The following is a 27424-nucleotide window of genomic DNA, read 5'->3' as shown; positions in this document are numbered from 1 at the left end:
CCTAAGCTATGTTTCGATAGGTTAGCAGGCCATATCAAAGCCTTGACTCAAAGACTGTGTTACTGTATTTATATAATCTGTTTAAGGTATAAGCGTAGGAATTGTATACTAATGTATATATATAATATCACCATTTCATCACTTTCTGTCTATATCTATAATACATATGAGATAGAGTGTAAATAATGTGTCATTTACAATGTCTTCTACGTATTGAGATCCAGATTATGAAATATAATAAAGTCTAATATATATTTTTAATTAATGTGGTAGTACATGGAAAAGCTAATCCTATTTTGCTAAATATCAAAATAATTAAAGTTTTATTAACAAAGAATTAATTATGACAATATTACCTCTTTTTGCACTAATTCAAGGTTAAAAAGAAAAAGTTAAAAAATTAAATGTTTTCAATACTTCTCACGTTACTTCTCATGTGTTACAAACACCAATATCAATAATTAAATAAAAATATATTTTTAATATTTCTTATGGCATTCAGAAATCAGAGTCGTGAGCCTGATTCTATAATCTACACAAGATTTATCTAGGAAACATTGCATTGATATTTTCAATCGGAGCTCTTGGAATTGTTATGCATAAAGACAGGGAGACTTTCGTATTTTGCCGTTTTTCGTGTGAAATATAAACGGAATAAAACTGCATTGCGAAAAAGCACAAATCCATCTGAAAAGTATTCCTAATGATGTTTTAAATATGAAAAGTAAGTATGGTTAGGCAAGTATGATATATAGGTATTTTAGACGCTTTAGCAAGTGTTCTATCACATTTGGTAATAGAATAACGGCCTTCATACTTATGGTAAACTACAGTTGTTGTTCAAATCAAATTTCCCTTTAGGTATTTAGGTAAGTTGAATTCGAAATTGAGAGTGTATAAATTCGTGATTTTAGATAAGGCAGTATACACACAGGTGTAATAAATTAAACAGCATAAAATATTGATAAGGTATATTATAAAATCTTTCATACAAGCAAGTCTCATTACATCATGATTTTCATAGACGTCCTTCCCTCTTAAAATTCTCTCGAAATTAAGATATGATTTTTGTCATTTTATTTAAGTAATTCAAACACTAATATTTACATCAATATTGTCAAAACTAATAGAAGATTGTACTTGTTTTAAAAATATAGTTAAAGAGATAAATAAATTGATATATCATATTGCCCGTTATGATTTAGAACATGTGGTAATTATACATAATGTCAATAATTTTAATTTTATTTGTATGATTCCTGTTTCGAATATAATTCAATAACTAGTTAGCTAAATTACATGTTTTGATGTTTTAAAATAAAATTCCTTCCCAATATTTCACGCATGTTTTAATACCATTAATATTGTAAATACATTATTATGAAATGTATAAATGGCGGAATATAAAAATCGTAATATGAACGGTGGGATTATATAAATTACAGCGTTGTAGATAAAAAAAAACAAAAATATATAAATAGCTACCATAAACACTAAAATCAAGAAAGTGAAAACACATACACAAGCTGGCTGTTGAATGATACTACCTTATATATTAATAAATTATATTCTATGCTTAAACTAAAAAATACTTAAGTATATCTGAAACTAATTGTATAGGTATTCTCTACAAATATAGTTAAATTATCACATACGAAACGAAAGAATGGCTTGCCCTTGTTTGCTCAGAAACTATATGATAGGTGTAGTTATTAGGAATATTTAGTAAAAATAAGGATCAGTCAAAACAAATCAATATCAAGTAAAAATATATCAAGTTTTTAGGGGACCTCATTTTTACTCTAGAAGTTATCAAACTGTAGCGATTTTTGGATATTATATACATTCTCCTTAACATTCTACTGATTTAGTTCATATTTTCTCCTGCTACATTATATTGGCTGTATATGAAAGATAACTACTGTATTTAATTGTACACTCATAAAATTTTATCAGTGTCAATAAATTTGTAAAAATGATATAATTTTTTCAATTAAGTCGTCCCAAAAACCTATTTTTTTAAATAATATAAAATTTGATAAAATGATCCATATCACCTACAAAGCTTCTTTATGGCACAGATTAAATATAGAAACAACTATCTAATTGATCTGAATCCAACTTTGGATAAAATTAGAAATGAACCGTGCTCCTACCAGTGTTGGTAGTGCCACGGTTGAAATTAATTGACCGTAGTTTGCTCAGACAAATATAAAAAATATTGTGAAATACCCAAGAACTTTGCCATAACTTTCGTAAATTTGAAACTAAGATAAAATACGCCACTAGCAGTCTTTCTTGCCATTAGCGACAACAGTTTTCCCAGTGACTTCTTGTTCTTTTCTTGATTTGCTCTTCACATAATTTTGGTAGTAGAAGTTGCCAAACATGTAGATGAAGAGACCAGCGTTGAGAGAGAGAAGGAAGTTGATGCCTTTCGGGTAGTTGCAGTCACTGAACATGACACTGAAGTTGTGGTAGAAGATTATGGCGAACTGGACCTAGAAACGAGAAGAAAACATTCGTAACTATGATTTTTTACGGGGAACTGGGTGAAATGATCCCAGTATGGGAGGACAGATCACTCGTCTGGTGCTCGCGCAGACTTCCTATAAAGTAGTAATAAACCTATAAATTTAATAGATTTTATTTTTGGACTTATTTTTTTTGAAGTGGAGTTCAAATTAACAAGAATTAAATTGGCCCAAACTCGTTACGAGTATGTGCTGGACGATAATGTAATGACAAACAATAAAATAAGCTCTAAAAAACAATACGAAATAACTTATTTGAAAAATGAGACAAAAAATCTATTTTATTGACGAAACTGGAATTTATAGAATATTGAAAATTTCCAAAAAATACCAAACATTTAAGTTCAATGAAACTTACCAGTTGAATTGTGGTTACGTGCTTTTTCCACCAAAGGTACTTCTGGTACTGGGGCCCGAGTCCAGAGATCAGGTAGTAGGAGTACATGACGACGTGGATAAATGAGTTTATTACGCCCAGTAACGTTCCGTGGCCACCTGTTATATAAAAAAAATATATTTTTAAAGTATTCAGTATTACGAATATAGTCACTATTTTAAAAGAGATAAACGAAAAATATACATTCATGTAAGTAATATGAATTTCTAGTTGTTTAAATTCAATAGTGACAGGTTTTTTTTGATTGAATTATAAAAAGCAACTAGAAGTTCGTATAGAGGCAGTTACGCTTAGCTATTGAATCAAATTTTAAGATAAAAATAAATATTTATCCATGATAGATAATTTGACGGCCTCCGTGACTCAAAGAAGAAGCGATGCCCTGTCCAAGGGCGCAGCAAACATTGGGTCGACTAGATGTCATTTTCGTTAATAAAATAATAAATATTAATATATCTAAATACTTAAGTACCTGGCAAGAACTTGACTCCAATCCAAGCGCAGATAGGCATCATGAAGTGGTGGTACAGATGCAAGAACGAGATCTGTCGGTTCTTCTTCCTCAATACGAAGAACACTGTGTCCAATAGTTCAATGATCTTAGCAGTGAAGTACCACCACACAGCTGCCGCCATCTAAAAATCATTATCAAATTTTTGAAACTTTTTGTTTAAGTTGCAATATGATAGTAACTATGTATGTTCGGATGGAATCTTGCAACTCTTCAAATTGTGTATACAACGTTCGGTTTGGGAGAATATATTATTATAATATGCAATATCTGGTAGTGAACTCAGGATCGGCTCCTGATTGAGAACTCCTTGACCTGGATGATTTTTTGAGAGTTGTCCATTTTATGTTAGACAAAATAGACTAAGATCCAGACGATTTACACGATCTTATAACAATAATATAATGAATTCTTCACAAGAAAAATGATCAAATTATTGAAAGTCAGACTTAACATAAGAAATTTTAATAAAAAATATTTTTTTTTTATTATTTTACATTCGAATTATTTTCAATACCAGATCTTAGATGCATTTTAATGCATAATTTATATTCTACGACTACATGACCTACCCAATTAGATATTATATTTGTCGTCTAAATCATAGAACCAGGTATGCAAAATACCAAAACAATCGGTTTTATTAAATGACAAAAAGTTTTAGTTTATATACATATTACAATATAAGTATGTATAAAAAATAAAACTATGTGAAACTAAAAATTATTAGGGTTTTACGTGGGAATTTTCACTCATAGGGAAAAATCATTGTCTACGTCAACTTTTTTATTTTTAATTTGTTGTAAAAAATGGTGACCACAAGACTATGCGTATGATAAGGATAATATCATTAGTAAAAAATGTATTTATTTGCAATTTTGTTCTTACAACCTTGAATGTCAGATTCTAAGGTTTTTGTTAAGGTCAAAAGAAAAGATGTTACCACGAATTATGATTGGTGATATTCAGTCAATTCTGTTTTGAATTTTGAATTCCAAAACGTAGCTTGGCTATTTCAATATTCTTCAATCGGAAAATTCGTAACAATGCAGGAAAACACTTAATGAATAATAGGTATATTATAATGGATTTGTTATACATGTCACAAATGCTTTTTAACTTATTTTTGAAAATAATAATGACATGAAAAAAATCTGGAATCGAGCGGGAATTGAATCCGCGCCTGTCCCGGATAGACAGGGGCGTGGGTTCAATTCTAGCTCGATTCCAGATTTTTTTCATCTTATTATTATTTTCAAAAATAGCTATATTATATTTCTATTTGAAAAATTTTATAATAATGAACTGTCTTATTACATGGTCATATACATTGTCTAATGATTATTACTTTACAATTTAGGTAAACTTGTGCGTTTGGGTAAACCATACTATTATATAAACTCACCCTTCGAGCTTTTGGATTATCTGAGTAGTCTACTGGCTGACAGGAAAAGCTGTAGTCATTCCACCATCCCGAAACTAATCCCTGAAAATTTAATAAAATAAAATAATAATTAACAATTGCTAAAAAAAATAATTAATTGAATTTTTCAGAAGCAAAACATTTAGTATATAAACAGAAAGGCTGAGAATTAAATTAAAAACAATTGTTCTAAGTCAAAAAGTATTCGTTTTTCTTTTAGTTGTTGTAGTAGAATGTAAAAAAAAATACAATTTTTGAATTCATTTCATTCTTAATTTTTAATAGGTACATAGTGTTTGTTTTATAATAAATAGGTTATTTGATAAATGTCATACAATATACTAAGTCAAAAAATAAAAACAAAAAAGAAAAAGTTTTTCTATAAAAATACTTACCTCGTAAACCAAAAAGATGCTCATGAGAATCTGCGATATATTATACACGATAATGATATTTTTGAGGTCATAAGGCTTTTTGTCCCTCATGTAGCGAGGGCCCACTGAGTTGCAGAAGTACAGGTACGTAGCCAGGATCGTTAGTAGGGGTCCTGGGCCCGACATCAACCACCAGTTCTCGGTTCGAGGATCTGAAATAAAATAAAAAACAAATTAAAGTGAAAACCCCGACGTATAAACACCAGCTTTTGCCCCGGAATTGCTCGCCTGTATTTTCCTATTTCCCACGGAAATCTATATTTTTTCGAAATGAATAGTACCCATATTTGTCTTTATACTCTTGACTATAAATTAAATAACTTTTAAATTATAATGTAAATCAACATTTACTCGAACAAAGTCGCAGAAATTCATTTATCAACATTATAATTTGTATGTAACTAAAACATTATATCATAGGCCTTTGTTGAAAATAATTTTATATAATTAGCTCATTATTACAGTAAATTATTCACGCGATTAGTTAGCTAGCTCTAACGTCAGACTCAGGTCATCATGTTTCAAATTGAGTCACGGCTAACTGGCTGCTGGCTGCATACGCGAAACGATTTGATGGTTTTGATTTCATCTTACAATGCATGCAAAAATAATATTTAAAATTATATTTAAATATATGAATTTAGTTAGGAAAATTATTAACTTCTTAGTAGTATTATAATATTTTTAAATTGAAAAGTTGAAAGTAAAACATGTCGTTCAATGTCATCATTCTCAATTCAAATAAATGCCAAAATTTATCTTGTTTTTAATGAAAGAAAGTTAAAATAGGAAATAGGTGGAATAATAACACCATGTCTTTTAGGGGATCTCGTACGAGGTGGCTAAGGGAAGGGTATAAATATCTAGTCAAAATAAATCACCTAAACAATAAGAAAAATAATTTACAACTTTAATTTAAATCTACTTTTTTAAGCTAACATTGGGCTTCGTGGTGTCACAGCCCCGAATGACAACATACGAGAAGGTGCGAGAGAGAGAGATAGCTTAAAACTGAATTTTTACTTAATATGGCACTGATTCTATAAACTGTTATAAAATACCAAGTGATGGCATACTTGACCTTCATGCCATTGAACGAAGCATAGCCAATCGCGTGACCCATAGAGTGAATAACTCAACATCTAGACTAAAATAGACTATAAATCGGAGATTGATTCAATTCATTAACATAGTCAGAAATTACGCATTTATGTTAAGTATATCGATTTCAGCTATTTTTAGTAGTCGAAGAGACTATAAACTGTGGGCTGTATAATAAGATTTTTTCGATTCAAGTCCCATTGCTCAGTAGCGCTCCGTCATTTTGACGTCCGTCGACGGATAACGCAGATATTGTATATACGTCAATGCACGTCAGTGTCAAAACCTATAGAAACCAACAGAGCACAACGGAGCTAGAATGTGCTGTGACGTCGTGACGTGCTGTGGCATGGTTAGTTCTAACTCTGCATAATAAAACTTGATGGACTTAATGAACCTATTTGTATGGTGGAACTAGACTATTTTTATATTTTATTATAAGCTTCATGCTATATTTGGACAAAGAATAATGTAATGTAAATGATCTCATTGCCTCTTTTTTTTATTTCTTAACTTTTGCTACTTCATTGTTTAACTTTATAAATACACCGTGCGTGGTAAACTACTCTTTCGTGAAAAACTTGTCTGTCACTCAACATGACCGTCTTTCACGTAAAAACGGGGCAACGGATAGAGATATTTTTTAACCCCTGACACATAAAGAGGGGTGTTATAAGTTTAACGTGTCTGTCTGTATATCTGTGTACCTGTCTGTGGGATTGAAGCTCGCAAATGGATGAACCGATATTCGTTTAGAATTTTTTTCTGTCATATATAATTTTATTCCGAGTGTTCTTAGCCATGTTTGATGAAAATCGGTTCAGCCGTTCAAAAGTTGTAGCGAAATGAATACTGAAAGTCGGGGGTTTAATTTGTCTAACAAATAAACTTGTTTGTGTGTATAGGTAGTTGGAGGGCTGGAAAGTCATAGGCTACTTTTTGCCGCGGGTGGAGTCGCTGTCGACAGCTAGTGCAAACATAAACACCTTAGCCGTCACAGTAATAATATTATACAAAAGATGATGCATTGAATTACAATAATAAACAGATTTGTCCTCTTTTGATGTTCCTGTTTCTAACAAGTCAATTGTTAGACTTTGACAGACACGCAGTGCGCATTGTTTTTTTTATGTTTATGCAGAAGCATTTTGTTTTTATTTAGTTTTAATGTTAACCAAACGCGTGATTATTGACGACCTCGGTGGCGCAGTGGTAAGGTTCTTGCCACTGAACCGAGAGGTCCCGGGTTCGATCCCCGGTCGGGTCATGATGGAAAATGATCTTTTTCTGATTGGCCCGGATCTTGGATGTTTATCTATATATGTATTTGTTATAAAATATAGTATCGTTGAGTTAGTATCCCATAACACAAGTCTCGAACTTATTTTGGGGCTAGCTCAATCTGTGATTTGTCCTAATATATTTATTTATTATTTTAATTATAAATTGATACTATTCTAATAAAATCTTAGAAATTATAAGAAAATGTGAAATTCAAAAATCAATAGGTAAGTATCTTTCTTCCTCAGCAGTTATGCGTTGGAGGCCAGGGTCCGCTTTCCCACTTTTACGTCTTCATGGTTGGCATCCAAGTTGGCATAATATAGCAATTAATATTGTCATTATAACAACGATGAAGTAGATAGTACCTACCAAGGTCTACAGCGGCCAGTACGATAAAATTCAAAAACTTTGAAGACCATAGTATGAATACAAATGAATATTTTACTCAAATAATAATAGTAAAAGTACAGCCTATAGGAATGTAAAGTAATATTGTAGGCTGTTAGGTAATAGTTATTACTTTACTTTCCTATTTCAAAGTAAGAAATTCAGAAATCAAATATATACACAAAACTGTACAGACTCAGTTAAAATAATAAAAAAACAATTTGTTGTGTAAAATTTTTGCGTCGTAAAAAGAAGAATAATAAAATAAATATTTATGTACTTTAAAAATAATGAAGTTTTATTTTTATTTTTACATGGACAAATTTTTTTCTTTATTTCAACACAGACAGATAGATAACAGATAGATACCTAACATGAGTAGGTATGATACATCACATTACGCAATTCTAATTTACGTATTGTTTAAATATGTACCGCTTAATTCCTTCGTCTATGGGCAAATACTTCATAATTTCTTTGTTGAACACACATTGTGTTTAATATGTACTCGGATTGTAAACATGGGTACTTAAATACATAGCGATGACTTAATGACAGGTAAATGTGAGGGTATTTTTATTTTTTATGATATCACTATTCGCCGTTGTAATGTCTCCACTACACTAGGATACTGACTTTCCTCATAGAGGATGAGCAATTACACACAACATAGATCCGAAGCAATTTGTTATTTAAAAGCGCTCACTAATTTCATCTTTTCATAATAAAATTGATATTAATGAGGCCGCTGTAACGGTAACCCTGGGTGATTAGCGCCAAAATTGAAAAAATGCAAATGTTGGAAAATCTTTTTCTACTATTTATAAGGTCTCAAAAGAGAGTTTAACTTATTTCTCAATATCAGAATTTGCCTATAGTTTTGAAGATTACATTAGAAATAAACGTTAAGATCAACTTTCCAAGGAAATGAAACTATAATTTTGTGAGTAAAAATTTATCTTAATCAATATTTATGATGATTTAAAACTTAAGCTTTTCAAATTGATATATGGAAAGGAATGTTTTCGTATGAATTAAATAGTTTTATTACTGTTGAGGAAAGATATTTTGCCACCGTATGGGACACGAAATTTTATGAAATGACTCATTAAAGGGAAAGGACGTCGAAGGACATGGAAAGGAAAACTGATGTCTTTTCGTCCAGTAAACACGGTGACAGAAGACAGACGGATACGGTAATACTCCACCGATGAGAGCAAAGTTCAATTTATTTCATAAGAAAAGGATTATATTTTGATGATGCCTTATGTCTGACAAACGGACTGGTTTTAAAATGATTATAGAGATAACTGGTTAATACCAAAAATTATTATGATTATATAATAATAGCAATGATTATATAAAAATGGTAGTTATGGCCTTAACTATTGAAAAGTTATAGGGTTTATAAAAAATAGCATAATTGTTAAGAAAAAAAAAATACTTACCGCTGTTGCGTTCCATGAACTTTCTGTAGGAGTCTACGATAGACATATCGAAAGTCGAGTTAGCGCCTGTAACAATTGAAAATTAAATTAATATTCTATTTGTTTAAAAAATCTGCTTTTATTAAGATTTATTACATCACAAAGAAATTACCGCGCGATTTCTAAAATGTTGTTTCAAGAATAAATGGAGAAATCATTCTTGCTTGATTCCCTTTTATATTATTCAATAGATTAATTGTGTTTTATATGTAAGTATTTTATTTTCTATCAGTACTCAGTGACTATCATAACTTTTTTTTTGTATACTTTTTGACCATGTACCATTAGAAAAATCACTAATTTTAAGCCCTTCTGACATGATAACCCAAAACTGTATAGATGAGTTTCTTTCGGCATTTCTCCTCTCATTCCAAAATGCCAGCAATTAGTAGCTTTTTACTACAAAATACTGGCATATTATATAATATAAAATTTGATGTGAAAAAGTGCCTGTGAAAGTCTTTCTTGAATAAATTATTCGAATTTTGAATTTGAAGTTCTTTGGTCAATCATATATACTAATATTTTGATAAAAACTGTGGAGAACTGATTACGTAAAAAGCTGCGGTTACAAAAATCCGCCTAAATTGACAGTTCTTGAAGAATTACGTTTCTTAATTATATTCTCATTGTGCTTGATGACGATGTTCGATCAACTTTTTTGTTATCTAACCACAGTTTAAAACATCTCTAAATTTACCACTTTTTCAGGCGTCAATGTACGGAACAATAAGGAAATAATATATTCGATACTAGATTTTGCTCGCGCTTCATCGCTATGAATGAATATATACCAGATTTGAATTTAGATATTCCGCTATACAACTGTAAAAATCGTATCAAATTCCATCCAGTAGTTTTTGCGTGATGCGCAAACAAACATACAGATAGAGAGAGCCAGACAAAAAATATAAAAAAATGTTTTGTCTTCTATTAGGCCCATAAAGACCCCCATAATTATTTTGCTTTAATGTTTCCTATGTATGTACAGACATAGCCTACTGTAGGCTATGTCTATACAATAACGATAATAATTAATATTAACGATATTTGTAACGTATTTTGATTCGCACTTGACAGATTTTTGATCTACTTTAGCACATAGTGATCGTAGGAATCAATGAAGACACGACATTTCACAAAGGCAAACATAAAAGTATCATATAAATTGCTTGATATATATATCTATATATAATTTTTTTTTCACGTTTCAATCACCGTTTCAAATCATACGAATATTATCACAATTTCATTTATAATTTTGAAAGGATCGAAAATTAAAAAAAAAAAAAACACTAACCTTTAGTAAAACTCCCTAATTCTGATTATCAAAGAACACTTAGAAGAAAATACTCCGACCAAACACAACAGAAGACTGTGCCATCTATTAACATTTATGCTTCAAGTAACTTACTTCTTAATGACAGTTCAAGAATACATTACTAATTATTCTAAAAATTTAATCGGAAGTCGTTTCATTGGAATCTTAACTCGCTGAACTTTCAAAGTCATTTAAATTAAATAAAAGTAATTGAATTAATATTCGATGTTTTCTGATGAGTCACATTAAATATTTTTGGTAAATTCGTCATAGATTGATTTCGTCAAGTGTGAATTGGAGGAAGAAAAGTAGGAAGTGCCATTTTATATGAAATACAATTTTGAAAAAACAGAATCGCATGTCTAATCTGAAGTATTGTGACTAGATGTAGTGAGAGACAGAATTAGAAATACAACCAGTATGATAATGACAGAATTACGTTATACGTTTTTTTTTTTCGAATTTAATATATTGTGCAAATATTTATTCGAAAATTCAACAGGTGTTGGTTATAATTTAAGTTACACGCTGCATTTTAATGTAATGAATCGACAAACTTAACAAGTTTATTTTTTCTTTTTGTCTGTCTAAAAGGTCAATATATTTTTGTTTGTAGGTGGGGCAAAAGAGTGACTACTTGGCTCCCGACTGATGAAAATGATCTCAAGGCAAGGCGAAGATGTGATCGTCTGACGAACTGTCGGTCTTCGATAAAGGATGGCAAAAGCTGACGAAGAATAGAAGTGGTTGGAAACAGAAAGGGGAGGCTTTTGTACAGCAGTGAGACTTGATAGCTATGTAAAAAATATATCGTTTTCCCATATATTGTTGTCCGATACACAAACGTTACTGTAGTTTATATTCTAGCACTAGCTTTTGGCCGCGGCTTCGCCCGTGTGAATTCCCACGGGAATAGTATTTTTCCAGGATGAAAGGTACCCTATGTCCTTCTCCATACTTCAAACTACATGTATGCACAATTTCAAGAACATTGTTTGAATAGATAGAGCGTGATGAGGTGAAGACAAACAAACTTATATACTAGCTATCTAGCTACAGCAAATAGATAAATATAATAACAACTATAATAGACAAAAAAACTGTCCGTATATTGTGGTCTATTACTGTATTGCAAATTCTATTTTATAAAAAATCGGTAAGATCAAAACTGTAAAAGAAAAATAAAAGAAAAGGTGAAGACGCGCGCGATTTATTTAATTGTGATTCACTTTCCATAAAGTATTAATGAGTGCAATGTAGACGTATTATATTACGTATGCAATGTCAAACCAGTTTGATCGGTTATCGTTGAGAAAAACAAAGCTAAAACTGGCTAAGGCTCAAGAAAATATCATCAAAAAAATTCCGGTTTTACCGGCAAGTGGTGATTTACCTAGATCTGAAAATGTTAGCGTAGCTACTGATTATTCATGGATGTCCTAAACGTTACGATATAGTATGATGCAATTTTTTTATTTCTTTCGGGGTAGCAGAGAACGATCGAAACCAGATGATCTTGTTTCTTATTGGTCGATTTGAGAATAAGTAGTACAGGCTTTTTGCTTATAACAAGAATCTACAGTTTATATATAGTTTTTTTTATCTTTATTGTCTTTGACAATCGGCAAAAAAATGTCCGATTCTTATTACATACGAACTCAAAAATAGTAGTCACTGCTCAATGTGTAGTACCGCGTATTACAATGTTCTGAATGGACCTCTGGTATGGTTGAAATAAAGGCGAATTTGCAATAAATATATCTACATACTACCTACAACATACGAGTACAACCTATTTTGTTGACATAACGTAATGCCGGCAACACACTATCAGACTGAATCCGTCGTGAATGCTTGAACATTGCGTGCTTTGTATGAGTGCGTTTATTTACCGTAATGAAAACCAGCAATGTATGGTGAATCCGCCAAGTTCGATGAACTGGTCCGCGATAGTGTGGAGTCGGGTAGAAGAAGCGTATCCGCGCAAACATCAAGTGTTTTAATCAATATTATCATTAAACATTATGCATTCGAAAATTTCGTGAATCATTATTGCACTCAAGACACTTAGATTATATGTATACAATTAGTGTATAACCCATATGCTAATTGTCAAGACTTTATAATCTGATAATGATAAGGAATACTTTTTAGAAAGTTGGAAATGTTTGAAGAGTCGTATTTGCTTTTTATGTGTTAATATTTCGAAATACCTAGGTATTTGGACAAATTTCATACTACAATATTTAAATAAACGCCATACAATAATTTCGTGCTATTGTAATAGTTGTTTACTTAGTAGAGAAAATGAAATTGGAACTATTATTTTCAAACCATCCCGTACCTAAGCATCGTGGGTTGGAAAGAGACGAATATATAATAATATTTATACCGTCATCATCTAAGAGCTAAGCTCATGTCATATCGGTGGAGTTCGTCACATTGTTCTCTCTCCACAGCCAACTGCTTCACTTCTTGATGACATATAATAGACATATAACAGATTTTTGTAAATATAAATTTCCTTATTTCCCACTAATGACATCGTTACCAATACAACTTCCGAGGATTTAAGCAAAAAGATCCTCGCTCTTGTACAGTTTTTGCTACTATTAGTAATAATCAACAAAATCTTGAGTCCGTTGGCCACAATATTAGTTATTCGCCATGTGGCTATAAACCAGTTGAAGAATCAATTGCAAAATAAGTACCTAGACACTTTTTAGTATGTATTTCACTGATTTACTTCAATCTATTGTTGTTCATTTACCTTCACTGCCACAGTTTTAAACAATTCAATTTCAATTGTTTGTAAAATGAACGCGTTAATGAATTACCACATCTCTGAATGAAATCAAGTACAATATCCGATCAAAAGTCTCACGGTAAAATCATACGGATGTATGTTCTATATCGCATGCTAAGTGAAAGTAGACTTACAGTCTTCGAGTTAGAGTACAAAATCCTTAATCAAACAAGATTGATAAATAGATAATGACCAATAATGTGGAAAGATCACTGGAAATTGTATTGTCAAGATTTTTTTGCGTGGCGATAATATGGTGCAATATGTCGTTGAAAAACTATGTAGTTATGTGAAATTTTTGTATCTAGTATGCTAATGACTTCCACTCCCACGTTTTACGGACAAATTTCGTATTAATATGTGTTTTACATTTCACGAACCACATATGGCCTAAAAAGACCATTAAAATTATCGAATTTTAATGGTCTTTTTAGGCCATTATGTGCCTGAAACCGGGATGACTTTGATGGCATCCACCGATGGTGGATGCCATCAAAGTCATCCCGGGTTCAGGACAGCAGTTGCTTCCTTTTTTGGGGAGAGACGCCGCATTCGCATACATTTAGTGTAATTATGGAGGTATACCTATACCTCCCTAATTACATTACATATATTACATATTTACATATACAAAATATATGTGAGTGCAGCGTCTCATTCCATATACAATTAATCCTCGAAACTTGTTTATTGTCTGTGTTATTTCTAGTAGCTATAACTACTTCAGTTGCATTGCAATTGAACCACTTACGAGAATAGTCCGATATTGTTTTACCTTTTCCGTTACAAGTTTATTTTTAAAACTTATGATTTTTATAAAGGCAACGTTTGTTTACGCTTCAGTTTTGATACAAGGATCAGTTAAACTATTTTCGCGATACCTTAACGGTAAAAATGGACCTAAACTTGTCGATCCACCTAAACTTGTCATCAGAAGGCAGAAGTAGATTTTAAACGGAAAAGAACTTATAACTAATTTGATATAACTAATTTGATAATAAGTTGAAAATTATCTCAAGAATTAACCCCGTCTATGGTGTAAAAACGCTACATAAATACATAATATGCTGTAATTAAAACATTAAGGCCGCTGAGGGGAATGTCTCTATGAAAATTATATGTTATTATTTAAAAGGCCATTCATAAAGATGACGCTTTATAGTGGACTACGAGGTTCCAGATTCAATTCCTGGTTTTATGAAAAATAATCAATTTTATCGATCTGGCATTGAATATTTATTTATTAACGCTTTGGGAAACGAGCTAAACCGCCAGACCATTTTTGATGAAATTTTAAGTTTGTTTTAAAAAAATAAGTACGATACTTTTTGCCGCGGGTGAAGCCGCGGACATCAGTTAGTACTATATATACCTTCAATTTTAAGGTCATGGTATATCGAGGACGAGACATGTACGGCGTGACGTCTCAATTTGGCTCACTATAATTGTGGCACTGTCACTGACACGATTATATTGTTCGTCATATCATACGTGCTTAATCTTCGTTTATTAATTGGGGTTAATTATTATTTAAGCTGATTACGGTTGTTAGGAAATGATTTTGTGGAAATGACTCTTTGTAATTTTCCTTTTGTTTTTTAATCGAAGTGTACTTACAGTTGGACTTACACTTTACTGTATGTATAACCGGTGAAAATATCGAAACGACAGTCACAAGGAACTGACTTTAGTCAATATTAATACAGAAAATAAAAGAAATACAAAGTGTCACTTTGACTGTCAATCGAAAATGAAATGAACAATTTGAATTAATTATTTAAGTTTTTTAGGTTTACTTAGTTAAATTTAGATTTATTTCATTTTTAACTTTTTGTTTCTGCAAAAAAAGCAAATATGCTTTTTTGTGTGTTTATAAAATAAATATATAAATATATTTTCAAATTAATTGAAAATATTGGGGTGTGTCCGGAAAGTCAAAGATACTCGTATGTACAAAAGGGGGTATTAAGATTTAGTTGTTAAGTAACAGAACGTATATACTAAACACAGTAACACAATTCTGAACCTTTACTTAATGTTAGTGTTAATAATTGCATTGAAAATAATAATAATTCGCAAAAAATATATGGTATTTATTAGTATAAATAACATATATTTTTTTGTATGATTACCATATATTTGTTGCTCTCATTTTACAAGTTATATTTTGTATACCTACTTAAGGTATACAAAATATAACTTCAGTCATATGACAGCAAAATGAACTGATACATTCGAAATGAGAGCGACAGAGACAGATGTATTGTTTTCATACTATTTGACATCTGTCATAGGAATCAAGTTAATATTTTAAAACTATAGTTACAATGTCACGATCCCATTAATTCCGCTTACTTTCAAAAACCAGTGCAGCGACGATCTAAGCATTAGATTACTAAACAGAAAATGATAGGCTTGGAACTTCCATTTAAGTAGTTCACTACAAAACACTTAGCAGTAAATTCTAATGGTTTTTCATTATTTCATCATTGAACTATTAAGTGTTAATTACATCAAAAGCTATGGATATTTGGAAATATTTCGGCAATAATCGATATATAATTATTATTAAATTGCGTGGACGTGACTTTGATCAAATTAAATGTCACTGCATACTATCAATCAGACGATGGCGGCAAGTATAATAAATACATCATCATCACATGAGTTAAATATACTATTCAAAAATAAACAATTTATGTACAGTCAGTAGCACAGCAACTTAGTCAAATCAATTGCAGTTTCGCCCCTTTTAACGCGGCATAAAGGCTCATACAGTCGATTGTATTTTCGTACATAAATATTACAACACCTTGGTCTTTTGGGGATAGAATTGCATGCATGTTGTATTTCAAAAAGTGAAGGTTGTCCTTCCTGGACCAGCACTGAATTGCTCCAACAGCCTTGTATGTCCATAACTTTATGACATTTGAGGAATAAGGAAATGAACTTAACACAAGACGAGTCATGTTATCATGTCCGATCGAATAAAGTTTCTGCAAAATAACTGTTCTAGTTGGTACATTATCTGTAACAATTAGAATAATTATATTATGTACATCCTATAAGATTTACCGTTTTCTGATAATGTATCATTTTGTAATCTGTCCGGTTAACTATCGAGATAAATCTTCCTGAAGGAATTGACTAACTAGCCCTTATGAAACATAATTGTTAACGCTATCTGTATATATCTTCCAGATACTTTATTAACAAGCGGCCAAACATACTATATATAATATCTTTTAAAAATATAGTAAAGTTACAAAATCTTAGATTTCATAGCATAGCTGCTACTATCGCAGGGCCTCACTAGTGATTTATAAGGCCAAGGAGATGCATTATTATCAGATTCTCAGTGCAATCTACGAAGTAAATTGCGAACTCTATTCAAGGGGCGTGAACACGTGCTTCTGTAACGTCAAAAATACAGCTGTTTGATATTATGACGTAGGACTAGTGACTAGCTGTGTTATTAAGATATTTCCAGTCGTTTTGGATTGTAAATATTGTTGTTTATGACATTTTTGGAGTTAATACTGCTATTATGGGTACTATAATGTATTCGGCTGTTTTTTTTTCAAAGCAATGGTGCATCAGTCTTGAAGGTAGCCTCTGAAGTCGTAGAAGTGACTTAGTTCTGGCAAGAAAAGTTATGCCAGTGGTGTTGCATTTTCACATTTGCCAATAATACACAAGGAAGAAAAATACAATAAGGACCTTTTGGCGCGTGGGAAAAGCTGATCTACAGGTTGGCAAATCTATTCAATGAGGGGTCACTGCTGGGTGAAATTCACGACTGTTTGAACGCGGCATGTAGCGTTTCATTAGTGTCGCATATTTTTTTGTAAATAAAGAATCATTTTTATTAAATTAAACCAGTACTTTACTTATTTATAAAATATGATAATTAAATTGATTACTGTGTATGATACAATTTAATAAACACTAATGATAGCCCACGGCGGCGTTCAAAACGCTCGTGACATTCACCCTGCTGTTGAATAAGAAAATTACACATATTAATGCTACTTCTTTAAAAGAATGAATACGTTCGACCTAAATCTAGCGTGATTGAAAGATCCTAATATCATTTTTTAAGTTTGTATGTAATATCCCAGGGTAGATAAACAACATACTTACGGTCTATATTATCTACACTAATTTGTACTAATATTATAAAAAGGAAATATTTTGTTTGTGTGTAGGAGGTAATTTCAGTTAGTACTATTACAAGGTACCTTATAATAGTACTAACTAAAATTACCTCAACTGATTTCTAAAAGTTATTTTACTAAGAGCTGACGATTTCTAAACGGCTGAACGCACATTTTTCAAACATAGCTGAGAACACTCTCGATTATCCTTTCAGTTCCCGCGCGGACCGCATTGACGCGATCTTTTCGTTTTTCAATTGTTTTTATTATCTCCAGCAACGAAGGGTTAAATTCACTTTTAAATAATAAAAATTTAGATTTAAATCGACTGAGATATTTGGCTAAACACGATAAATATATAACTCATTCATCGGGGATTAAAAACAACTTATCTGAAAACCACAAGACGTAAATAATTTTATGTAACCACATGTTTAAACTGTAATTTATCGTTTAAAAGCATCTGTCATATCTAAAATGAACACAAACTGAATAATCATGTATCATTCAAACCATTTGCCCTAGATCAAGAAAATGATCTATGGATCTATGTAATTTATTACGGCATATTATATCATAGATTCTATTGTAGATAATGAGCTTGTCAGTTATTACTACCTCTATATTATTCCGTTTGAAATACATTTATCTTCATTGTCATAGTGTATACTCTTTTAGGTAAATATCAATATACTAATTGTAATTATTAATGCAATTCAATCAAATACAGGGACTTCAAAGTATTCAGTAAAACCTATTAGAATAATATGTTGAACAAAATAGATTTTAAAGTCAGCTTTGTTTAAACTTCATTTTTAACCCCGACGCAAAAAGAGAGCTGTTATAAGTTTAACGTGTCTGCCTGTGTATCTGTGTATCTGTCTGTGGCATCACGCAAATGGATGAACCGATTTTCCTTTAGTTTTTTGTGTCATAGATAATTTTATCCCGAGTGTTCTTAACCATGTTTCATGAAAATCGGTTCCGCCGTTCAAAAGTTGTAGCGAAATGAATATATTGAAATTCGGTTTTTTTTTTAATTTGTCTAACAAATCAAATTGTTAAAGACCTATGAAGTTAGAATAAAATTGAAGTGTATCAATTTTGAAAATTACTTTCAACATTTTTTCTATTTTTAATAAATAAAAATAAAATCTATTTACTAATAAAATTTTAACGAGTCAGTGAAAAAATCGAATGACACAAACATTTTTTTCAAAACATCAACTCGAATTCTGAAGGTCGAGTTGACGACACTCACACAATAAAACTCTAACGCAACATGCTTTTCCAAAACATGACAAATTATTTATCTAATGATGCGACCTAACCACATTCTTGACACATTTGACGACCTCGGTGGCGCAGTGGTAAGGTTCTAGCGACTGAACCGAGAGGTCCCGGGTTCGATCCCCGGTCGGGTCATGATGGAAAATGATCTTTTTCTGATTGGCCCGGGTCTTGGATGTTTATCTATATATGTATTTGTTATAAAATATAGTATCGTTGAGTTAGTATCCCATAACACAAGTCTCGAACTTACTTTGGGGCTAGCTCAATCTAATAAATAAATAAATAAATAAATATATTAGGACAAACCACACAGATTGAGCTAGCCCCAAAGTAAGTTCGAAACTTGTGTTATGGGATGCTAACTCAACGGTACTATATTTTATAACGAATACATATATAGATAAACATCCAAGACCCGGGCCAATCAGAAAAAGATCGTTTTCCATCATGACCCGACCGGGTATCGAACCCGGGACCTCTCGGTTCAGTGGCAAGAACTTTACCACTGCGCCACCGAGGTCGTCAAAATCTGTGTGATTTGTCCTAATATATTTATTTTATTTATTTATTCTGATACTCAATGCTCGTTAAGACATTTCAAAATGAGAGACTATTGTATGTACAGATTATTTTTTTGTATTTATGCACAGCTGACAGCTCAACAACCTAAATTCTAAGCGAATTAGGTCTAAATAACCACTGGAAGCGGTGGTGGATCATTGGTTAAGATGCCAGTTTGTGAACCGAAATGTCCCATGTCCGAGTCGTGCCACTTCAGCCACTTAACACACATCGAGAAAAACCCAAGATGAAGACCAGGTTGAATCAATGAAGTTCCAGATACCCACATAAGTGTAAATTCATTTAAGGTAGATAGACATAGAAACCCACCGATGGGAATACGCCCAGTCGAATTTTTGGGAAATGAGGATCTCCATATCCCTCCCTCTATGAGGAAACCTGTAGATATCTAGGCTCCGACGCTCTATGAACAATCAGGAAAACGCTCCGATGATATCGGCTAGATCTAGCTGAAAATAATCAGGCTTCACCTAGGTGTAAACATCTGTGACCAGCTGCACCTAGGTCAAGCCCATGATAAGTAAGCTACACCTGGGTTTAACCAACTGACACCGGTTGTATTTAGGTGCAGCCCCACTTCAGGACATAGCCGAAACATATATATATTTGTAGCGGACATTTAACGCCTATAGACGTTATAACAATTAAACTTCTTTTGTGTCTCGTTTAGTGTCGGTTAAAGGGTTAATAAATAAACAGAAGCTTCCATTAATAGGCTTGAGAGGTTGCGAAAACTTGAAAGATACAGCGATTCTTACTTATGACAAGTTGTGTGCAATATTTTGATTGACAGATGACCTTGAAGGCATCGCAACAATATTCGCATCATACCTTTCTCAATAATCACTACTACTCGAACACATTTTAACAAGAGAAGCTATTTACCTATCGAACTTCAATGTATAAAAGATTTGTAGTTTTGTACTGACTTTTTAAATTATATCTTTTTAAAATTTCCTGTAAAAAATCTGTTACTTGTGCAAAATGCATTCACAATTGTATGATACTACTCGAAGTTAAATAATAAGTCTCACTTCAAATTGATTTCACTACATTCTCGGTTACACAAGGAATCATTTGTTACATGTTGCACTTTGCGCAACTTAAACTTCACCCATGACCGCTAAAGCGTACAGCAATTTTGTCGACATTGACTTTTAAGTTTGAAGCAATATTTAGTTTCTCTTTTATCTATTGGGAAAGTTTGATAGGCCGTTTCAAACTGTTGGTTCCTAGAAGTTAATACTAACATTAACACTTTCGCTACAAAATATGAGTAATTCCATTAAGAAACTATGAATGCCATGTTTCCTTTTTCACATTCCAAGGAGAATCAATGAATGAGACATTTGCGGCTTTTTTGATTTTTTAAGTCTTCAATTCTGATTTTTCAGTGTTTGCGTCGCGTCCGTCTCGGATTTCATGGCCTAAAGTTCATAAAGACTGGTTCTTCCATCCGTATTTTTCTCGTTCTCTCTCTCGAGGATGACGTATCCGAGAAAATGTACACACCATGCACAAACAGACTTATCATAATATTAATTCAGGTATGAAAGGAGACGTTGCATATGCATTTGAGGTCATAATTCAAGGTTTTCGCAACACTAGAAAGAACTTTTTTGCTACAATGCAAATGTTACAAACCTTGTCAAGTTACCATAATAGGGCCCTTATGTGGCGGTAATATAGGCAAACTTGCAATGCATGTGGCTCTTGATGTGCTGTTGACTGTACCGACTCTAGATCAACATATTTTTGTTGATTATTTCGTCGACTCTGTTTTGTTTATTTTACTTGGCCAATTCGCATCGTAATAAATGAGGTGTTTGTTCAAACTTATATGATCCGAAAAAGGTGCAGTTATTATAAATAATTGCAACTTAAAATGTATATTATATAATACATGGGTAGTGGATAGTTTCACTATCCTTATCTTTCTGAAGACATCTTATGTGTCCTATCAATTTCTTGTCTTAATCGATTGCCTCATGATAAAGATATTCAAAAAAATAATTAAATCTAGAATGAATTGTTAATTGGAATATAATCTATGAAATTAAAAACACCAGTCACAGGTAGTCTATTATTTTAATAAATTAAAGTATAACACTACAATAATGCTGTTTTAATGTTTACCAGTCTTACAGAGTACGCGATAATAAAAATACTGAGATTTTGCTATGAAATTCACGCGGGCGAAGCCGCGGGCAAAAGCTAGTAACTATAATGAAAATATACATTTGTTAAAGTAATCTATTAACTACAGTAAATAGAATTATGATGCAATTTATTAATATTATTGTATTATGTATATTAATTCTAGATAGAGCATAAATGAAACATTTTCTAAACTTTTGTCGCTTGCTTCGTATTAGTTGGTCGAATGAATGAAATGAAATATAAAATAATGCGCATTAGTTTACGAATGTGCTTAGATGAAATAAATATTTTTATGTTAAAGTTAAGGACGTCTCAAGCGCGAAAAGTAGTTTATGTCCTTCTCCGTACTATAGAGTATAGAAATTTAGACGAGATTGGTTTAGTAGATAATGCGCGGAAAGGTAACAAACAACCTTACATTATCATTTATAATAGGTATTAGTTGGGATGAGCTGTCAACCGGTCACTCAGTCTCATGCACTGCGTACCATAATACCTAATAAAAAAAAGCAAAGGAAGTTTAAACTAAAAGTATAAAAACAAAAAAGTAGCAAAGGATCTGCAAAACAGGCTTTTGCACAGCCGAAATTTCTTATGGGCCGTCAATTATACGCGCAACGTAAAAACGTTTTTCCCGCGCGAATTCGAAAAAAGTATGCTCGATATTATTTTCACGTGCGTTTTGTATTAAATGTTTTATGTTTTTTTTTGAAATAGTCTCTCTCATCGTCGTGTATTCGCAGAGACCAGATAGCTACGCACCATTTGTATTTACTTTTTTGCAATTTTCTGAAATATTAAATAAGTAAATATAAAAAAATGCGAATATTAGATTATATATTTGTTTCGGTACATACCAGTTTACAGGAGCCCTTATAAATAGCGTGAAGTTGGTCAGATTATTACATAAAAGTAGTGTCATTAACATTTGACGTAGTTAGTGTGTTTGCAATTTTATGTGGCCGTCAGGACCGCCAGACCATAGCGTTGTTTGTTTTGAATGTGTCAACTCATTGATTTAATACTATCACCTCGATATATAGGTTTTAATTTATTCAAATAATATTACTCGAGTATGTCAAAATAAATTTAATTTATGTTGGTCTGACAAAAAATGTATAAGTAGTTTCAAAGTTTCTGTGTGGAATGAGGCCCAGCAAATCGGACGTCAGAATTATTAGATTATAAATTATGATCATAAAGTTATATTTACACATATTAAATAAAAAATATTTCTAGTACCAAAAATACAAAAATAAGGTATGGAATCCTAAAACATTAGATATTCATTCGAATTTTTGTATCATTCGTTCTCATTTTCATTTGATGCGGTTCGAAGGTTCCACATGGCGTTGTTTGCGTAGGGCTTCCAAACTGGTTTTTGGTTTATTTGTATTCTAACCTATAATTTTATTAGTTTATTTTTATTCTTTTTATTTTCATAAAGGACAGAACAGGTTTGTCTCAGTCTACTGCTACATAGTAAACAATGTGTTAGTACTGACACGATAAGAATAATGTTGGTCAGTTTTAAATTTAACTCTTTGAACAAATATAACAATGAATCAAAGATTTTTTCACTAATAACTTCACTCGGGTAAAACCATAATAATTGGAATCTACATATCAACAATCGCACTATATATAAGACAGCCTGCTGGCAGAGACTTTGTTTTTTACTATGTCGTGTTAGTAAGCGGGAAACGAAACAAGACGTAGTGGGAACTATACGGGACACTTTGCGGGAACCGGAACGGTACACATAGCGGAAAACAAAAATATGACAAATATTATATCTATAACCAAGCGTATTGTAAGCAATCTTTTCCAAGAATGTCTACATAAAATGCAATGTGTTGTGGTATAAATCTGTATGTCTCATATTATGTTGCTAAAATCATTTACTACTGCAGATCTGAAGCGGGGGTGGTGTAATGGTTATGACACCCACTTCCGGATCGAAAGGTCGCAGGTTTGAATCCTACTAGTGCCACATGCGTTTGTATACCAATCTGACTCACTTCTTCATAGACCACCACTTGCTTCCGGTGAAGGAAAACATCGTGAGTACACCTGCACACTGGTTGATTATTAATTTGTGTATGAAATGGAAGAGGCAATGGCAAACCACTCCATTAATAGTGCAAAGAAAGTCGTCATTCCACGTAACGACCACGACCGACCATGAGGAATACGACTATGAAGAAGATTACTCATCATGATTATTACGTACCTGTCTGTTTGCGACGATAATTTAGATTTTATTATTGTCATAAATAACTTCTTTAAGAATTTAGTACCGTTTTAAGTTTCTTTTTTTAAATTTTGTTGTTTTAAATGGTCGAATTGAAACAATACAAAAAATAAAATCGTTTGTTGACTGTACATTAAATGACGTGCAAAGATGTTTACATTCTAAGTTATTTATAAAAGATGCCGTTAAAATAGATGTAGATGTATCATGGATGGAAAATTCTAAAGTATTTGTAATAACATTATCATTTCAACTCGCTTTAATTGCGTCGATCGTTGAATTTAATTGAATAACGATTATAGATATATATTAGGTTAGATACCACATGCCGCTGCCGAGTCTTCCGACTGAGCGTAAAGTCATACACACGGACACGACGCGCTTGCCCCTTTTATGTAGAATTGTAACACATTCTCGTGTACAGGCACATTCTGGCGAGCAAATAAAATAAAATTTGTATCGTCAGCCACGTTAATGTCCCCACTTTTGGGGGCACTGGCCTTTGTTGTGAATGGATAAGGTACACTACGTTGCATCCACCATAATTCAAGTTAAATTGTTAAATTTAAAAAATGCATTGTTAAATTTAAATTGTGTTTTCTCATATTGTAGGTCCATTAATAGTATTTTGTGAAGCGATATCTTGGCTTAGTAAATCTATGGTTGTGACGTAAATGTCACTAGATTTTTTTACTAGTCTTATGGCCTGTAGGCAATCGGAACTCGTTATTATTATGCTATTTATAAAGTAACTTTTACCAATATTGTTCTAGTAAATTGTTCATGAGATGAAATTACACAGATAAAAAAAAATTGTTTATTTCTAGGTATGTATAGCAACAATAATGATTATTAGATCAGTATTCTCAATATGACCAAATCGTAGGCTTTCTTTCTCAATATTAAAAAAAAACGCTCAGTCTTTTCACGTCAGACGCATAGACTCGAAATACGTCAGACTTAATAATTAAAGGTCAATAAAAACGTGTATCTTAACAGTAACATTACAGCGGTGTTGATTTTCCTAGTTCAAAGTCAATGACCTTTTTCACATCGTATGTATTATAAAAAATTGGCTGTGATTTTTTTTTTATTTCACATTCCTTTCTGAAAATATTATGTAGATACGTGTAGTTCGTTCGTGTACGTTCTAGATGAAACAGAGTGTTTTATGTGGCTGAAAAGGACAAGGAAAGAACATGCTGATGATCAGATGTTACTTGGTCATTTAGAAAAGGAGTTTCAAGTCAGTGATAATAGTTATAAATGCTTCATTTGTCTGTAAGGGATCCTATAGTCGCCTTCCTTAAAGCCTGAGAATCACGTCCATTATGGCAATGAAAAAACAACGACTCTCTTGGCAACATTAATGCAGTGGTTTGCCATTGCCAAGGTTATGATAGAGAATGTTAATAAGACAAAAGTATTTGTAAAACATATAGTTTAAATTAATTCCTTATTATTTTATCATCAAATTATGAGTTATAAACTCTTTTTGTACAAAACTTAGTAGAATAGAATTAGGATGGGATAAAGAAGATGGTGAAAAACTCTCGACGACTCTGTGAAGTAGAGAAAAAAAAGGAGACCAGGGTCTGCATTCCTACTTTTCAAATTCTATTCTCTTTCACTTTGCGGCTGAGGAAACAACCGCTATTAACCTATTGCTATAAATTATCTTTCAATTGTTCCCGAAGGTTGACTGTCAGATAATGCTTTTAACATTAGCCTTTTGAACCGTATTGGTAAAGTATATGTATTTAAAACCTCGAAAACGCTCAGGTGAATGAGATATAGCAGATTTACATATAGGTACCTATAAGGTAGATGTTGACATATTCAAGTGCCCGTTGGAAATTCACGGCAACGTGTTTTTATCGTAGTTAATGACACGTGATAACATAAAATAAATAAAGAAAAAACTTCATCGAAATTTCAATGCACTTTTGCAACTAAGATGACCTTTGATCTAACCTGTTTTCTAGTGTGCAATGGCCCTTAGCATGACCGTCATAAAGTCAGGTGTCGGATGTCTATTACGCATTTTGTTATGTCCACAATCCACATTTTTCGCATTGCAAGCATCTCATGCGTCTTTTGTTTACCTAACTAAACTAAAATATACCTATCTGTTTAGCTTACGGTTCTGTTGTCGTCGGAATTCACATTTTTCCTCAACATAGGACCTATATTACAGTATGGACTACAAAAAAAATCAATACTAGGTGATTATGTATTACTTGATTATTTAAGAATAAAAGGGTAAAAAAATATATATTTTTTACTATTTTCATGGCTGCTAGATTTTAGTAACGAATTTGTGTGTCATAAAGCACAGTCACAACTCTATGCCACGGTAATAATGATGAATTTTCAACGAATTTTCCGATTAATGGATTAATGCACTACTATATTTACAAGAGTATTTTGTGTTTGTGCTTTTTTATTTGCTTGTTTAGATATAACTTAATAAATAGAACATTTAAGTTTATTTTATTTAATAAGAATTGTTTACACAATCCTAACATATAGTCCTTTTTTCTTTCAAAGATTTGATCTAGACTGTTCTATCGCGAATCGAAAACATATCGAGAAAAATTGAATGCATAAAATATGGTGTGGCGAGCTTCTCATACGCACATACGAAGTATAAATGACATTTTATGTGTTTTTATTGTTTAGGTACATACTTATGCAAATGTAACGTGGTGATGACTATATTTTCCATTAATATACAGCAATTTATTAATAAATTTTAAATAATTAATAATATTTCTATAAATGGAAAATAAATCTCGTTATTAATGCTAAGATTAATATAATTTCTATAATTTATTAAATAACATTAGTTTCTATTATGAAAAGAAAACGTGAGGAAAACTATGTGGAAAAATCTTAACAAAGGATGTAAGTATGATCTAATCAGTCCATTTAATTACTCATTGCAATCTAAGCATTTTCCGTGCCTAAGATGCAATGTAAGTAAGTTGAGTAAAAAAAACTTACTGTTCATATTTCAGTCTTAGATTGGTCCTCTTTCGTCACCGGGTTAACCACAATAGCACTATCTAATAATAAAGTTATTAACACTAATACAAAAATATAATCCAAACCCACAACTCAATTAAAATTTCACAGTTAATGTTTATAATTAATTGTCGCTTTTTAAATTAAAAATAATGTCTTTCTATTTTAAAAAATCGAACATCAAATTCGAAACTCGAATGTTGAATTTGAATTCAGCAGGAGGCTGCACCGGCCAGTGTTCCTTTCGTTTGTCTCTTGCTAAATGC

At 31.9% G+C, this 27424-nt stretch overlaps 1 protein-coding gene across 1 annotated transcript; it reads right to left on the bottom strand.

Annotated features, from left to right (window-relative positions):
• Nucleotides 1-956: 956 nt before the first annotated feature.
• LOC128670845 (uncharacterized protein) lies at nt 957-27424 on the bottom strand. Its single transcript, XM_053746853.2, has 7 exons — nt 27138-27424; nt 9520-9585; nt 5261-5451; nt 4848-4928; nt 3404-3566; nt 2893-3029; nt 957-2501 (listed from the first exon to the last, which is right to left on the bottom strand). The coding sequence occupies exons 1-7, from the start codon at nt 27142-27144 to the stop codon at nt 2286-2288; spliced, it is 861 nt and encodes a 286-aa protein (XP_053602828.1). The 5' UTR covers nt 27145-27424; the 3' UTR covers nt 957-2285.

This window comes from Plodia interpunctella, chromosome 6 (genome assembly GCF_027563975.2).
Source record: "Plodia interpunctella isolate USDA-ARS_2022_Savannah chromosome 6, ilPloInte3.2, whole genome shotgun sequence".
Classification (NCBI taxonomy): Eukaryota; Metazoa; Arthropoda; class Insecta; order Lepidoptera; family Pyralidae; genus Plodia; species Plodia interpunctella.
This window is presented reverse-complemented; position numbering and strand designations above follow the sequence as displayed.